The 15,907-nt window shown below is 41.3% G+C and overlaps 1 protein-coding gene across 1 annotated transcript in view; it reads left to right on the forward strand.

Moving 5' to 3' along the window:
* The first annotated feature begins 485 nt into the window (after nt 1-485).
* LOC124664307 (cycloartenol synthase-like) overlaps nt 486-15,907 on the forward strand; it is a 43,081-nt gene continuing 27,659 nt past the window's right edge. The window contains exons 1-5 of the mRNA XM_047201855.1: nt 486-680; nt 12,367-12,558; nt 12,787-12,876; nt 12,952-13,146; nt 13,242-13,326. Coding sequence (XP_047057811.1) covers nt 486-680; nt 12,367-12,558; nt 12,787-12,876; nt 12,952-13,146; nt 13,242-13,326 — 757 coding nt within the window. The remainder of the gene's footprint in view (nt 681-12,366; nt 12,559-12,786; nt 12,877-12,951; nt 13,147-13,241; nt 13,327-15,907) is intronic.

A 15,907-nucleotide genomic window follows, 5' to 3' on the forward strand; every position in this document is an offset into this window, starting at 1 on the left:
TTAATTTTGAAAAATAAAGGACTACATGTAGCTCAGCCTCCGTTTGCAGTTTTCGGACCTCAAAAGCTCATATTTAAAGAATGGCAATCTTTCAACATCACCTTTGAAGACAGGCAGGAGATCTCATCCTAGCCTTCCATTGAATGAACGTGGTGTCCCTGGATTACACAGGAAGTGCGGGTTGATTTTCAAATAATGGAGGGTCCAAAGTGAAACACTGCGTGACGGACCATCATCACGGATCCAAACTTTACAGCAGAGAGAAGAGATTATAGATCCTCTGTTTTATACTTGTCGCTGATCTAAATAAGTGAAACGTTTGAAACCTGATAGCTAACTGACCCAGACAGCCGATCAATTCGGCAGTGAGTCGGTATTCCCATGTGGTCTATAAATACTGGGATCACTAGTTGCTAGCAAGTACCAACCACACCAACGACTCCAGCACCGCAGGAAGCCTGATAGCTAGCTGACCTCCTCAGGCGATGTGGCGGCTAAGGATCGCTGAAGCGACCGGCGGTGACCCGTGGCTGCGCACCACCAATGGGCTCGTCGGCCGGCAGGTCTGGGAGTTCGACCCTACGGCGGACGCCGTACACGACCTCGACGCCTCGCGCCATGAGTATTTCCGCCAGCGGCACCAGATGAAGCACAGCGCCGACCTCCCCATGCGCCTACAGGTCCGTGACTTCTCTCACGCCCACTCAACAAGTTATCATTTTTTGATTACCTTTTAGAGATTTTCAAGATCACTAGAATTTTCCAACCGAGACTAAGAATCGGGACTAAAACCGTTCTCTTTAGTTCCGGTTGCCCATGTACAAACCGGAACTAAAACCGGGGATTTGACTACAGTAGATGATATTTAACCATAAATTCGTACAAAACGATTTACAGGGTTTTGAAAAAGATTTGGAGGTACCTTGTTTTACCATATAAATAAAAAAGATGAGCCCCTGCAAAAAAAAAAAGATGAGCACATGGCTGCAGGATCCGTTTGCTTATTACTTCTAGTAACTAGACCACCGAGGCGCACTTTGTCGGCTCTCGTCTATTATGATAAAACGTAAGAGACAATACGTGAACCAAATGGAGCGGTACGAACATATGATAAAATTTGAATGTTCTTATTAGAGCGAATAAATTCCAGTTTTTACCTCTAGCTTAACAATTTTGATGCTAATTGCGCCATTTAGCAAGTTTTCATTCTAATTATACCATTTAGTTAAAACTATGCCAATTTTTATCTCCTCTAGTTTTCGTTGGTAGTGATTCAATAGAATGGTCCTGGCCACTATGGTAGAGGAGCTTTTTATCTTTGGTGAGACTGGAACCGAGCTTAGCATTAGCTAGCAGAGGCCCGATCTTTTCTTTTTCGAGGGTACGCCAACAGTGTACCAAATCTTTATAGAAGGTAGCAAAGAGTCATATACAAGAAACTAGCACCATCCGCTAACGGATGTGCCAGCACCCACTCACACACCACCTAAGCATACGGACGTAGTGTTCACCGTGTACTTTCCGGCTAGGCGCTCGCCTAGAACAACTACTAAATCATTTTTTATCCAACAAGGGGGACTGCCCAACCTTTACATGAATTGATGCATACGGTTATTGCGCTACTAAGAAAGTACTACAACTTATTATGAATCATGGATTGCATAAATTCCCAAATAATTTGGTAATATTCGTTGGTGGTGGGATATGAAAGTCATATACATAATCTTCCACAACTTTGTTTTTTTGTTGTTGCAAAAGGACAACTTATAAAAAGATGTTATATTGCTTCATCATGATCACAAAAACAACATTGGTATAGCCTTGGCACCTTCATTTTGCTAGATTGTCTTTAGTAAGAATAACCTTCTTATGAAGGAACCATTTAAAAATTCTTATATTAAATGAAACCTTAATCTTCCATATGTACTTCTTAAGGTATACTGTGTGAACATTAAGAAAATATAAATATATTGACTTAATGGTAAAATTACAGGAGGAGATTAAGCTCCAACGAAACATGTCATCTTCATCGATAGATGCACTAACATAAGTCTTTGGACCAAGTTTTGCCATATACCACATCTATTCTCGGGTTCGTAGAAAACTTAAGTTGAGAGGAACCTAGTTCATTACATTTGCCACAATGACATTCGTGTGACAAAAAAAAATCACATCGGCTCGGTTATTGCGCAAAAAGAGGCTTATTCCCTAGCCAGGTGTCTTCCCACCATTACCAACAACGAAGGACCCCCTCGCATATAAATAGTCCTTAATGTTCACAAGACCTTTACACAATGGTGAGTTGGGTTGGTTTAGTGGAAACCTAATATATTTATTATGGAGGATCTTCTGCCATACACCTTCTTCATTAGTGAGTTTATAAAATTAAACACTTGGTAAGTAAACTCTTATATTTTTAATTCTAAACCCTCCACTCCTAATGGAGCATGCTCCTTTGATCTACAGATAATATCCAACTTAGTCAACCAATATTTTTTATCCCATCATTTGGCCAAAAAAACATGGCCTAAAAATCAAGCCTTTTCCGAAGCCCTTTAGGTATCTCCAAGAAAGAGAACAAAAACACTGTGAGACTCATGAGGACCGAATTGATGATAACCAATCGATCTCGATAAGAGAGCTTTACCAAACCAACCACTTAACTTTTTTCTCAAAACAGTCTTATATAGGTTTCAATTCACCATTTCTTAGCTTACGAAAATGAACCAATATTCCTAAATATCTAAGTAGGAAGGACTCTATGTTACACCCAAATAGAGTCTTGTGCAGATCCTCAACATCTTTTTCCTTTTTAAAACAGAAGATCTCACTTTTGTGAAAGTTAATTTTAAAGCCCGATCGTTGTTCGAAGATGCATAAAACTAACTTTATATTTAGAGCCTTCTCTTAGATCATGCTCCATAAAAAAAATAGTATCATCGGTATATTGTAAGATAGATAACGCCAATCAACAAAATTTGGGATCCATCCACTCACTTCTCAATCTTCTTTAGCATGATGACTAGGACATATGCCCGTGCGTTGCATCGAGAGAAAAATATAAAATGCAGCGCTACAACTGAAAACTTACCAGTGACAAAAAAAAAAATCATATATACTTATTCTGGATACAATTGCACCACCGACAATAGTCGTCCGCGGTGTGTATTTGATAATATGCGTTAGTGCTCTTCCCATGACAAAAACTTTGTACTCCCCATAGATTCTTTTCATGATGACAGCATGCGCCTCTCTCCGTGATGACCTTTGGATTGGCATGCTTGTCACCTCGTTGTCGCTCCATGACCCATTGAGGAGCAATGACATTACAAAAAAAAATACTACTACATGAAACAGTTTCTATATTCATAGATCCCAAATAAGATGATGTGGCAATTTTAATATTCTGCTTTAGAAAAGTTATGTCGCAACTAAACAACAATTTGGGAAAAGAAAAAACATGGAGCATAAAAAAAGTGACGTGCAAGGTAGCCCCTCACGTGATTTAAAAAAATGTTGAAGATAATCACAAAGTCTCGTTTCTCCCAGTCCGATCATGTCATCTAACTGATCCAGCTATGAATGTTGAAGATGATATTACGTGTTTTAGCCTGGCCGACGGTGAACAATATGAATAAGTTCAAGCAAAATCCAACCCTCGTATTGAAGCTCATCCTATATGTAGCTTTTGCATGCGAATTTGTTAAGAGCGCGCGCGCGCGCACACACAGAGAGAGAGAGGAAATTGCTTCCAGCAAAAAGAGAGGAAATATAATTGCTTCATGTAGCCAGTGCACACTTTAAGCAGGCAAGCAGCTAAGAGAATACTGAATATGAAGCTCTGAAATTCCCTCGTTGTTCCTAGCCCGCATTGTCTCATTGCTTCGTTTTTTTCCAAGATCAGTGCGAATCCTTCCATTGAGATGGAGTAGCCTTTCAACTAAACTATGATGCAGTGACAACTTCTGTTGTCTCAAAACAGAAATATATTCGTTCCCGACGGAGTCTTGTAATTTGTTCTATTTGGCTTCCCGTGGGCACCAGCCACCGCCCACCAGGTGGAGGTAAAAACGCAAGATGCGGTGAGCCATTAGCGTGGCGCGCGCGACACCATGGTCGCATCCCTCGTTGTTCCCGCGGGGAGTCTCTCCGACATGGATCACGTACAGCCTTCCACGCATCCTGCAAGCCAAAGCTACAGCGTGAATATTGGCATCCGCTTGGACTGTCGTGGGCAGCTGCATCAGATGATTGGTGGCGAGACGCGGAGGCAACGAAGAGGTCGCGATGTCGTCTTCGCCGTGGCCTGGAAGATCCTCCCGGTCGTAGCCCTCGTCCTCCCGGTAAACCGCCGCTTCAACACGACCTCGTGGACGGACCCGGCTGCCGCCACTGCTATGCGCCTCTGATGACGCCGTCGGCTATGGTCAGACTCTCCAGCTCGTATCGCTCTTCCTCCTCGTTATGCGGCCGCCTCGTCGCCCCGCGGGACGGACCCGGCTGCCGGCTCCGCCATACCAGCTGGTAAACCCAGATCGGCGCCCGTTCCTGTCAAGTATCGAATCCAATCGGTTACGTGCGGCCTGCGGGCAGAATTTAAGGACGGTGCTATTTGCTAAGTCCTGTTCGATTTACGCTATGATGAAGGGAGGAACGATTGGCTACAATTTTAGGAAGGAAACCTCGGTATTATTGGCGCGGTGTGACAGTCGTGTGCGATCAACGTTCTTAAGTGGGCCGGTCATCCAGGCGATCTATCGGCCACGAACCGATCTATCGAGGAAACAAAACGAAGCGAACGATTAAAAAAAGGGTTCGGTGGACGAATCGTTTTTCAATAAACGGTGGCATTGCCTGTAATTTTGGCTGAAATATAGGGGCAAAAATAGACGGACCAACAAGAAACCTTATTTTCTTTATTATTAGGTATAGATTAAAACACAAAGGTTCCCTCGTTCGTAGACCTTTTTGAGGTTATAAAAAGTGACATATGTCATTGTTAACTTTAATCCCCCCCCCCCACTCTCTTGTTGAATAAACCACTCAATCCAATCACACCACTTAGAATCAAAACCTTTCATGTGTAAAGCTTGTTGTAATGCCAATTGACATTTATCATACGTCTTTTGAAAATCAATCTAAAGTTCTAAACAAAACCATCCATCTTAAGTTCATGGAGAGTTCCATGAAGAGTAACTACACCTTCTAGTATGTGCCGCTTAGGCATAAATGCTGATTGCATCGGCTGTTTTAACGTTTTCAGCACTGAGAAATATATTCGTCCCTAGTTGGTATTTTAAAGCAAGCGCACACTACGGGAGAATTTCAGTACGCCGACGGCCAGGCGATGTGCCGACGGCCAAATGTCGGGGCCGTCGGCACAGTAGCCTCCGGAGCGCGGCGATGAGGATAACCGTCGGCGTTAAATTGGCCGTCGGCACAGGCTGGAGGTGCCGACGGTCACCGTCGGCACAGCTCTGGCCGTCGGCACAACTTTTTTTTTCTTTTTTTTCCACTACAGAACTGTGCCGACGGTTAAACCGTCGGCATAGCTTTTTCCTATTTCTCAACGGCAGTCTTCAAAAAAGCATAACTAAATCATTCTAACTGAGAAAAATAAGTATAATATATCAAATTTTGCAGAAAAACAAGATCTATCATAGAAAAATATCAAAAATGGAATATTTCAAATACCTAAATAAATTTTCTTATAAATGAGCTATAATGTTCAAGGTTTCATGGCTTACACACACGCCAAAAATGAAAAAATGGTCGCTCGTGGGTCGGATTAGAAATCCGCGTCCAGGGTATTGCTTACCATCCTAGGGCCCACACACGTGCCAAATATGACCTTGTTTCGGAAAATTATGCCATGTCGAGGCCGTTTCCCACCTCATTTCCCCTGAAATCCATAGAACTCCGGACGTGATAGCTCTTTTCGTGAAGGGTTTTCCAAAATAATTGCCACATCCCAGTGTTGACAAACGAAATAGTTACTATGACATATAAAATGACGCCACGCGGCTCCGTGAGATTTTTTGACTTCGTTCAAATTGCCATCTGGCCAAAACAGCCCCCCGGGACATGCGGTATCGCCGTACCGGGCGTGCGGGTGCACCCATTCGCGAAAAAACTAAACGGACAAAAATTAGCACATATAATGATGCATCGTAGAACTAAAAACATTTTTTCTGGAATTTTTTGAGTGACGGATAGTTGAGCCCTAGTTCAAATCCGGTCAGTTTCCAGCGGAATCGGCGGGACACCGTCGGAAGCTGCATGGGTTCTCAAATAGCTAACGCGTGTACATGCCATGTGATAGGTGGTGCGTAGGTGGTCTACTATCATCGCACGAAGGTTTCACGTCATACTAAAATGCGCCCCATGTAGCTGCTTCACAAATAAAAACCGCTTGGGCACGGTAAAAATGAAAATATGGTCGTCCGTGGGTCGGATTAGAAACCCGCGTCCGGGGTCTTGCTTCCCATCCTAGGACCCACACACGTGCCAAATATGACCTCATTTCGGCAAACTATGCCATGCCGAGGCCGTTTCCCACCTCATTTTCGATAAAGTCAACCAGATTTAAACTAGAGGTAGTTGATCTATTGCTCATGATTTTTGGGTAAATTAAATTGTAGGTTCAAAATATGATATGGATTTCATATTTGTATTCCTCTTATTTTTCTGATCAATTTAGACATATTATTTGCCAAATTCGTATTTACTGATATTAATTATTCCATATTAAATAAAAAGACAAAAATTAAATCATTTAATTGTTTTTCAAATTCTATATTATTATTATTTATATTCATTATTGTTTACTTAAGTAATTGTTTAGAATTCAAAAATATAGAGATGTGGCAGCATGGTCAAAGGGTTAATATGATTGATATGGTAGTATTAACAACAAGGGCGTCATTTCTTTCATGGAAGCTCATCCGAAGAGAACAAAGAAGATAAGCGTGCTGGGGCAGGAGTAGTGTGAGGATGGGTGACCAACTGGGAAGTTTGAATACAAGTGCAATTTGACCTAAGATTAGATGTACTAAGTGTAAGTGTGATTGTGAAAGATTAGCAAGTAAAAAAGAATAAGAAGGAAATTGAAAAAAAATATTTTTTCAAAAAAATATTTTTAATCTTTTTTCAAAAAAAAATTGAAAATTTTGAAATACTATGCCGACGGTTATACCGTCGGCACAACAATCTGTGCCGACGGCCAGTCTGTGCCGACGGTGATCGGGCAGTCCCCGACCGGAACTATGCCGACGAAGCTACGCCGACGGTCACCGTCGGCACAGCCTGTGCCGACGGCCTTTCTTGCTGTGCCGACGGCTGGCGGCCGTCGGCATACTGGAGCTCTCCCGTAGTGGCAGGTAGAATCATGCAGCCTGATTTATTCTCGAGAATACAATCACACGGGATAGTAAAACTGTAATTATTGTCACGGGCAGGTATTGCACCTGGTTGCTTTCTTTCTATATTGATTTGGTTCAAAGATTATATAAGGCATACAGGAATATTTCAAGTATAAGCTAGCTGGCTTGGAACCAGAAATTCAATTCGGCACATGGGAGCATATGCTCCTGCCACCCGAAAAACAATTTTGAAATGTCGAAAAAATTCGTACAAAAATTTTCTCGCTTACGTATCGACATTTTACGTGCGCACATCAAGTTTTACGAAAAACCGACATTTTTTGTGACTTCTATGAAAAAGAGAAATAAAACGTCTCGTACACAACCTTTTTCTACATCAAAATTTGTCTTTTTTATAAATGACACTCAAAATGTCGGTTTTCTGTGGAACCACTTTGCGAACGTGCAGAATTTTGAAATGTACCCACTAAATTTTGTGTTTGAATTTTTCAACATTTTAAAAGTGTATTTAAAATGAAGTTTAACAACCGGGAGCATATGCTCCCGGGTGCCAAAACACCATTCCCGCTTGGAACGACCTTCTTACTCCAAATTTTATATACCAGTTGTGTTGTGTATGACTCGTATAATCTTACACCTTGTCAGCTAGCTTATAAAGATCAGCATTGTGAATGTGGAAAAATTCTTCCCTTGTCAAATTGTGCGTTAAAAACTTAAAATGGAAGAATAACTTCACTTTACCAACTTGTGCCCCCACTTGAACATGAACCTGTATTGCAACTTATGCATGGTTAGAAGTCATAGTAAGCGTTCTTTATGTTCTAATATGCGTCCAGGCCTAACTATGAGCTTTTGTGCTTCTTACAGCTTTCATAGTAACCGTTTTTCTCTAGAAAGGCAAAATGTAATAAATAGAATACACAACAACACATATTTTTATCGGAGTTTTATCTATTATTGATGTAAATATCGTACATCAGCAACACAAGTTGCAGAACATACATTCAACTCAACTGGCATCACCAAACAGTGTAAATGTCATCAATAAAAGAAACTTGATCAGCTGGTCGCTCGACAACATGATATATGCCTCACCGACGAATAAACAATAATTACACTTTGTTAGTTCCTTTGGGTCTCCATGATCCATGAGCTCAGTAGCAACTCGCGTGTACAATAATGTTGCATGTCTCAAGTTATAATTTTCTGAAGTTCTTTATAGGCTGTTGCAAGAAAAAACCTTTTTAGCCCTAAAAAAAAACTTTATCAACAACAACAATTTATTCCCAAACAAGTTGGGGTAGGCTAGAGGTGAAACCCATAAGATATCCTAACCAACTCATGGTTCTGGCACATAGATAGCAAGCTTCCACGCGGCTCTTTCCATGGCTAGTTCTTTGGTGATACTCCAGTCCTTCATATCTCTCTTTACGGACTCCTCCCATGTCAAGTTTAGTCCCCGTCCTCTCTTGACATTAGCCGCCACTATGCACTGGAGTTTCTGGAGGCTTGCGCTAAATATGCACAAACCATCTTAGACGATGTTGGACAAGCTTCTCTGCAATCGGTGCTACCCCAACTCTATCTCGTATATTATCATTCCGGACTTGGTCCTTCCTCATGTGGCCACACATCCATCTCAACATGCGCATCTCTGCCACACCTAACTGATGAACATGCCGCCTTTTAGTGGGCCAACACTTAGCGCATACAACATTGCGGGTCGAACCACCGTCCTATAGAACTTGCCTTTTAGCTTTTATGGCACTCTCTTATCACAAAGAATGCCAGAATCTTGGCGCCACTTCATCCATCAGGCTTTGATCCGATGGTTCACATTGTCATCAATATCCCCATCCTTGTGCAGGATTGATCCCAAGTATCGAAAGGTGTCCTTCTGAGGCACCACCTGCCCATCCAGGCTAACCTCCTCCTCCTCGTGCCTAGTAGTACTTAAACCGCACATCATGTACTTAGTTTTAGTTCTAAAACCTTTCGATTCCAAGGTTTGTCTTCATAGTTCTAACTTCCTATTGACCCCCGTTCGACTATCATCGATTAGGACTACATCATCTTCAAAGAGCATACACCATGTGATATCTCCTTGTATATCCTTGTGACCTCATCCGTCACCAAATCAAATAGATAAGGGCTTAAAGCTGACCACTGGTGTAGCATATTCTAATCGGGGAGTTATCGGTATCGCCATCTCTTGTTTGAACACTTGTCATAACATTATCGTACATGTCCTTGATAAGGGTAATGTACTTTGCTGGGACTTTGTGTTTCTCCAAGGCCCACCACATGACGTGTCGCGGTATCTTATTGTAGGCCTTCTCCAAGTCAATGAACACCATAGGCAGGTCCTTCTTTTGCTCCTTGTATCTCTCCATGAGTTGTCGTACCAAGAAGATGGCTTCCATGATCGACCTCCCAGGCATGAAACCAAACTGATTTTTGGTCATGCTTGTCATTCGTCTTAAACGGTGCTCAATGACTCTCTCTCTCATAGCTTCATTGTATGGCTCATAATCTTAATTCCACGGTAGTTAGTACAACTCTGAACATCCCCTTTGTTCTTGAAGATTGGTACTAATATAATGCGTCTCCATTCTTCTGGCATCTTGTTTGCCCGAAAAATGGAGTTGAAGAGCTTAGTTAGCCATACTATCGCTATGTCTCCGAGGCCTCTCCACACATCAATGGGGATACAATCAGGGCCCATTGCCTAGCCTCCCTTCATCCTTCTCAACACCTCCTTGACCTGAGACTCCTGGATTCACCGCACAAAATGCCTACTAGTATCATCAAGGAGTTGTCCCGTTCAATGGTAGAGCTGTCAGTCTCCCTGTTGAACAGCCCGTTGAAGTACTCCCTCCATCTATGCTTAATCTTCTTGTCCTTCACCAGGAGCTGGTCTACTCCGGCCTTGATGCATCTGACTTGGTCAACATCTCTCGTCTTCCTCTCTCGGATCTTGGCCATCCTATAGATGTCCTTTTCTCCTTCCTTCGTGCCTAACCGCTGGTAGAGGTCCTCATACGCCTAAACCCTTGCTTCACTCATAGCTCGCTTTGCGGCCTTCTTTGCCAGCTTGTACTTCTCCATGTTGTCTGCACTCCTATCCAGGTACAGGCGTCTGAAACAATCCACCTTCTCCTTAATAGCCTTCTGGACATCAGTGTTCCACCAACAGATATCCCTAACTTCGCTTCTACTTCCCCTAGACACTCCAAACTCCTCTGAGGCCACCTTATGAATACATGTCGCCATATTCATCCACATATTGTCCGCATCACCTCCTTCCTCCCAAGGACCCTCCTTAATGACCATCTCCTTAAACGTCGGAGCTACCTCTCCCTTGAGCTTCCACCACTTCGTTCTAGCAACTTTCACACGCTTATCCCGATGGACATGAAGTCGAAAGCGGAAGTCAGCCACCACAAGCTTATGCTGATGGACAACACTCTCTTCAGGTATCGCCTTACAATCTAGGCACGCATTCCTGTCTTCTCTCCTTGAGAGGAGGAATTCAATCTGGCTACTGTGGTGGCCACTACTAAACGTCACTAGATGTGATTCTCTCTTTTTAAAGAGGGTGTTAGTTATGATCATGTTGTACGCTAAAGCAAAGCTTAGGAAATCTTTCCCTTCTTGATTCCTGATGCCATAGCCAAAGCCCCCATGCACCCCTTCGAAACCTATGCTAGATGTACCCACGTGACCACTATGAAGAGCTTTTCGCCACTGGGTACACCCCTAACCAAGTCCTCTAGGCCTTCTAGGAACTCCCTCTTGGTGTTCTCATTGTGTCCTATTTGCGGGGCATAAGCGCTAATAACATTGAGAAACTAAGTCCCCAACTACCAGCTTGATCAGGATAATCCCGTCCGCACATCTTTTAACGTCTACCACTTTAGATTTGAGGCTCTTGTTGATCAAGTTGCCTACTCCAGTTTTTTTGGATCCGTTCCCGTATACCACAGCTTGAAGCCGGTATCCTCTACTTCCTTCGCCTTCTGTCCCCTTTCACTTGGTTCCTGGACGTAAAGTATATCAACACATCTCCTCACTGTTGTATCAACTAGCTCCCGAAGCTTACCTGTCAAGGACCCTATGGTCCAGCTACCTAAGTGAAACCTCCTAGGTTCGGCTAGCTTCCTTACCCTTCGCACTCGTCGAGTCAAATATGAAGACTCTTTCTCATCTTCCACTACACCTGGGCGGCGATGTAGCGCGCCACTAAGGATGCGACGACCCGATCCTTGCTCACTTGCCACCGTATCCAGATCAAGATATGGCGTGCCACCTAGGGGTGACGACCCGGCCGTTGACCATTTGACACCACACCCGGGTTCCGATATGGCGCGTCGCTAAGAGGGTTAAGCCCCAATGAAAATCTTTTGGGTTTCATCTCCATAGGAGTGGCTTGGTTTTTTTTACGCTGGCTCACCAAGCCTATCACAACCCTCCTCCTTTACCTGGGCTTTGGACCGGCTATGTTGGGACAACAAAAATATATTTAGATAGAATAAGGGGCTACAATATGTTTAATGATACGTAAAGTCAAGTAGTGAACTAGCATGTGTATGTACATTCATGAAATAATTAGTGAATTGTTGCACGTATATATGACACAAAATTGATAGAGTGTGCAAGATAGGAATATCCAACATAGGAGTAATACAAATCATATGCATTGATGAAATCGACAAGACAAAGTTTACTTCTCAATTTAGTTAAATAACACAAACAATTACTTTTAGCTACCTTTGGAAATTGTGAAAGCGAGAGAAGCTGAAAATGATGGGGCGGATATAAATTCATATTTATGTTGACTTGTAGTTTATATCAGCTCTGATGTTCTTATTAATATTTTACAGGTTCTCCTAATTCAAAAAAAAAATACTTGTTCACAGTTTACATGGAATCAATGTCAATGTCACTCACTGTAAAAACATTTGCTGCATGATGTCTATTGAAGTTTGCCAAGTTGAATCCTCCTATATTGGATATTCCTCCTGCTATCAAGCAGCTGGGTGAAGATGAAGAAGTCACGGAAGAAGCCGTGATAATCTGTTTGAAAAGGGCGATTGGACGCTATTCTACTCTGCAGGCACATGATGGACATTGGCCTGGGGATTATGGTGGTCCTATGTTCCTCATGCCAGGCTTGGTACCTCATCCTTTAGCTCAATATATGCATTTTATAGACTCCTGAGAGTATATAACTTTCTCAATCAATATACCTCTTAATTAAAGTATTACGTATACTTCTTATGGTAGTTTATTGGATGTGCCTGTTACTTCACCCGGACGTAGGAAGTATTTTACCTATATTTAGCTAGGGAAAAGTACGCATGTTCCTTATATTTCTTGTTATATGTATTATTTAATTTCCCAGATTATAACATTGCATCTCACTGGAGCATTGAACACCGTCTTATCATCGGAACATCAGAAGGAGATACGCCGCTATCTATATAATCATCAGGCAAGACTGACTTTGATATCTTCCATCTGACAGAACGAAAATTAATAAATCATGTGTATATGTGTGTGTGTGTAGAACGAAGACGGTGGGTGGGGATTGCACATTGAGGGCCCAAGTACCATGTTTGGTTCAGCCTTGTCCTACGTTTGTTTGAGATTGCTGGGAGAGGGGCCAGATAGTGGAGATGGAGCTATGGAGAAAGGTCGGAACTGGATTCGAAACCATGGGGGAGCAATTTATATAACATCATGGGGCAAGTTTTGGCTCACGGTACGGTAGGAAATTTCTTAATACTGTTTCTTGTATTGCCATCTGGTTTTACGCCCTAATAAAATGTTCCTTCCAATTCTGTCTTTTTGTTCAAGGTACTTGGTGTATATGACTGGTCTGGTAATAATCCAGTGCCACCAGAAGTTTGGATGTTGCCATATTGCCTGCCAATCCACCCAGGTTCTGCTTGCCCACGTACTTTACGCATTTAAAGACACTCTTTACTAAAGTAATAAAAAGGCCATATGCATCATTTTGATGCAGAGGCCGGGGCGACCTTTTATCTAAAAAGACACTCTTTACTGCACACTGGGGTGAGAAGAGGGTATGTGTACTTTGGAGTTTGAGCGAGTTTCTCTACTGATATATGGCCGAAGTTTAAGCGCAGATACGTACCTATATGAATCTGTGCTTTAACACGTTTCTCAACTCTACTTAAACAATTTCCAAACATACTCATCACATTGGCGGGAGGTGGGATATTAGAAGTACACTGAACAAATCTCCAAATAATATGAGCGAAGGGATAATCAAAAAATAGATGGCTGATAAATTTCTCAGAATAACATGAAACACACATTTCTTACAACCATCTAGTTCCTTTTAGCGATGTTATCTGAAACTACCGGACCCGGTAGGGGTCTAGCCTAGCACACATATTTCAATATGTAATATCACCAAACAAAGGTCATAATCTATTACATCACATGATCCAGAAAAAAAATAGTTCAATACAACTTGCGTAGCCAAAGGGCTAGCTCAACACAAATAGAGTTCGGCAACGGAAATCAAATAACATCAGGAGTCCCATTCAGTGCCACATGCAAAACATGCCGAGTGGAGACTCGAGACCCTAACATCATACCTCACTCTTATTCAGAGAAGTCCGCAACATGACAAGTTACACCCAAACGGATTTGGTCAATACTTAGAGTGCATTGGCAAGTTCACAATAGTGACAATAGACATATCATTTACATGCATATTTGCCTAAGTGGGGTTCATGCTTATTTGGCAGAAATGAAGTCTTATCCTATCTTTGCACTCATCATTTACAAAACTTCCTGGACAATTGGATAGAGTGCTCCTAGCCCATATTGAACCCATCAATTTTTAATTTAAAGAAATTAGAATGAGGAGATCTTCCAAACATTTATAGGCCTAGTTGCTCATAGTTGTCCATAACCAGGGACATGACTAAGTACTTAGTTTTCATACTCTATAGAGGTGGTACACTTTACCCACATGACTCAGTCAGCCATCTACCATGATGCTTATTTTGTTCAAATGGTCAGGTGCAGTGCAGACTAAGACAAGACCTTTCAGAAGCAATTCCCAACCACAATAAACGCGTTCCATCCTACCATTTCTACCACCCTCTCTAAGTTTGGTTGGGTTCAAGCAAACATATTTAGTCAAGATAGTACCAGAAGCTACTAAACTAGAAACACGTCTAATTAATCTCCTTACTTCCTGAGTGCTTTCCGCAGGTGTGCATAAGACATGAGCATACTTAGACATAGACTCATAGAGATGGCCACCATAGAAATGGTGGTGCGACTCATTGAAATGGGCCCATAGAGATCGTCTTGATTTCCACTTAACCAAGGATTATCAATGCCATTCACCTAGATGGTTCATTAATTAAGTTGTTTTTTGTCAAAACATATTTTTTATCTAGCACATAACCATGACATGAATTCCCTCCCACCTCACTAATCATCATATCTAAGAGACTTATCCTACGTTGGCGACAATGGAATAGAGTCATGGAATTGGATCTGGCTATTCATCCTAGGTGTCATAGCATAGCAATAAAATATAAAAAATACCTGCACATGCATTCTAAGAAAACATCTAAGTGCAGAAAAACATTAGGTATTCATGGAAAAAGTTTACTTGCCTTAGTTGAGGTTATTGGTATGATGATCCTCACAACAAAAGTGGGTACATTTCAGACAATCTACATGATCAAACAAAACAGCAATAAATACACAATAACAATCAACACACAAGAAAAGTATTATATGCATGCCATGTATGCACAAGGCTTCGTTTTCTTTTAAGATTGTTTAACCAAATCATTTCTCTGCAAGATCCAATTTGCAAAACATTTCGTGCAAATGAGTAATTAAAATAAGGTTTACATAATATTATGTATGATTAAACAAGGGCATTCAACAAGTAAATACAACTAACATTATATAAACTATGAGCCAACATACCAGAGGCATCTCTGGATGCTAGATGATTTTACAAAACTAATGCAACAAGAATTGAGAATATAGATTTTATTTTATAGAAAAATACTCAAACGAGGAATTATAAATTTGGATTAATTTTAGCTCTTTAAGTTTAAATTTTATTGTTCCACAACATTTCTTATGTTTCGACGATTCCAACGACATAAAATTTGTAAATTTTGGAGTTACAAAACTCCAGTTATGATTTTTGCAAGGCTCGGCCTAAAGAAATCCCAAGTTTTAAGGATAATATTTTTTTAAAGTCAAACTATGTCAAGTTTGACCAAATTTTTATCAAAAAACATTAATATGTAAAATAAAAAAATCATTATAATTAGATAGATAATAAAATATATTTTCATATGGTATCTACAAAATATCATATTTGTTGATAGATTCTTCTAAATGTTTGGTTAAACTTTATTTGGTTTGACTTTTCACAAATTATAAGCCTTGGGATGGAGGTAGTAAGGCTTATATGACCCTAACTCTTGGGATTTTTCTACTTCTGTATTGAT

This window comes from Lolium rigidum, chromosome 6 (assembly GCF_022539505.1).
Source record: "Lolium rigidum isolate FL_2022 chromosome 6, APGP_CSIRO_Lrig_0.1, whole genome shotgun sequence".
In the NCBI taxonomy this organism is placed as follows: Eukaryota; Viridiplantae; Streptophyta; class Magnoliopsida; order Poales; family Poaceae; genus Lolium; species Lolium rigidum.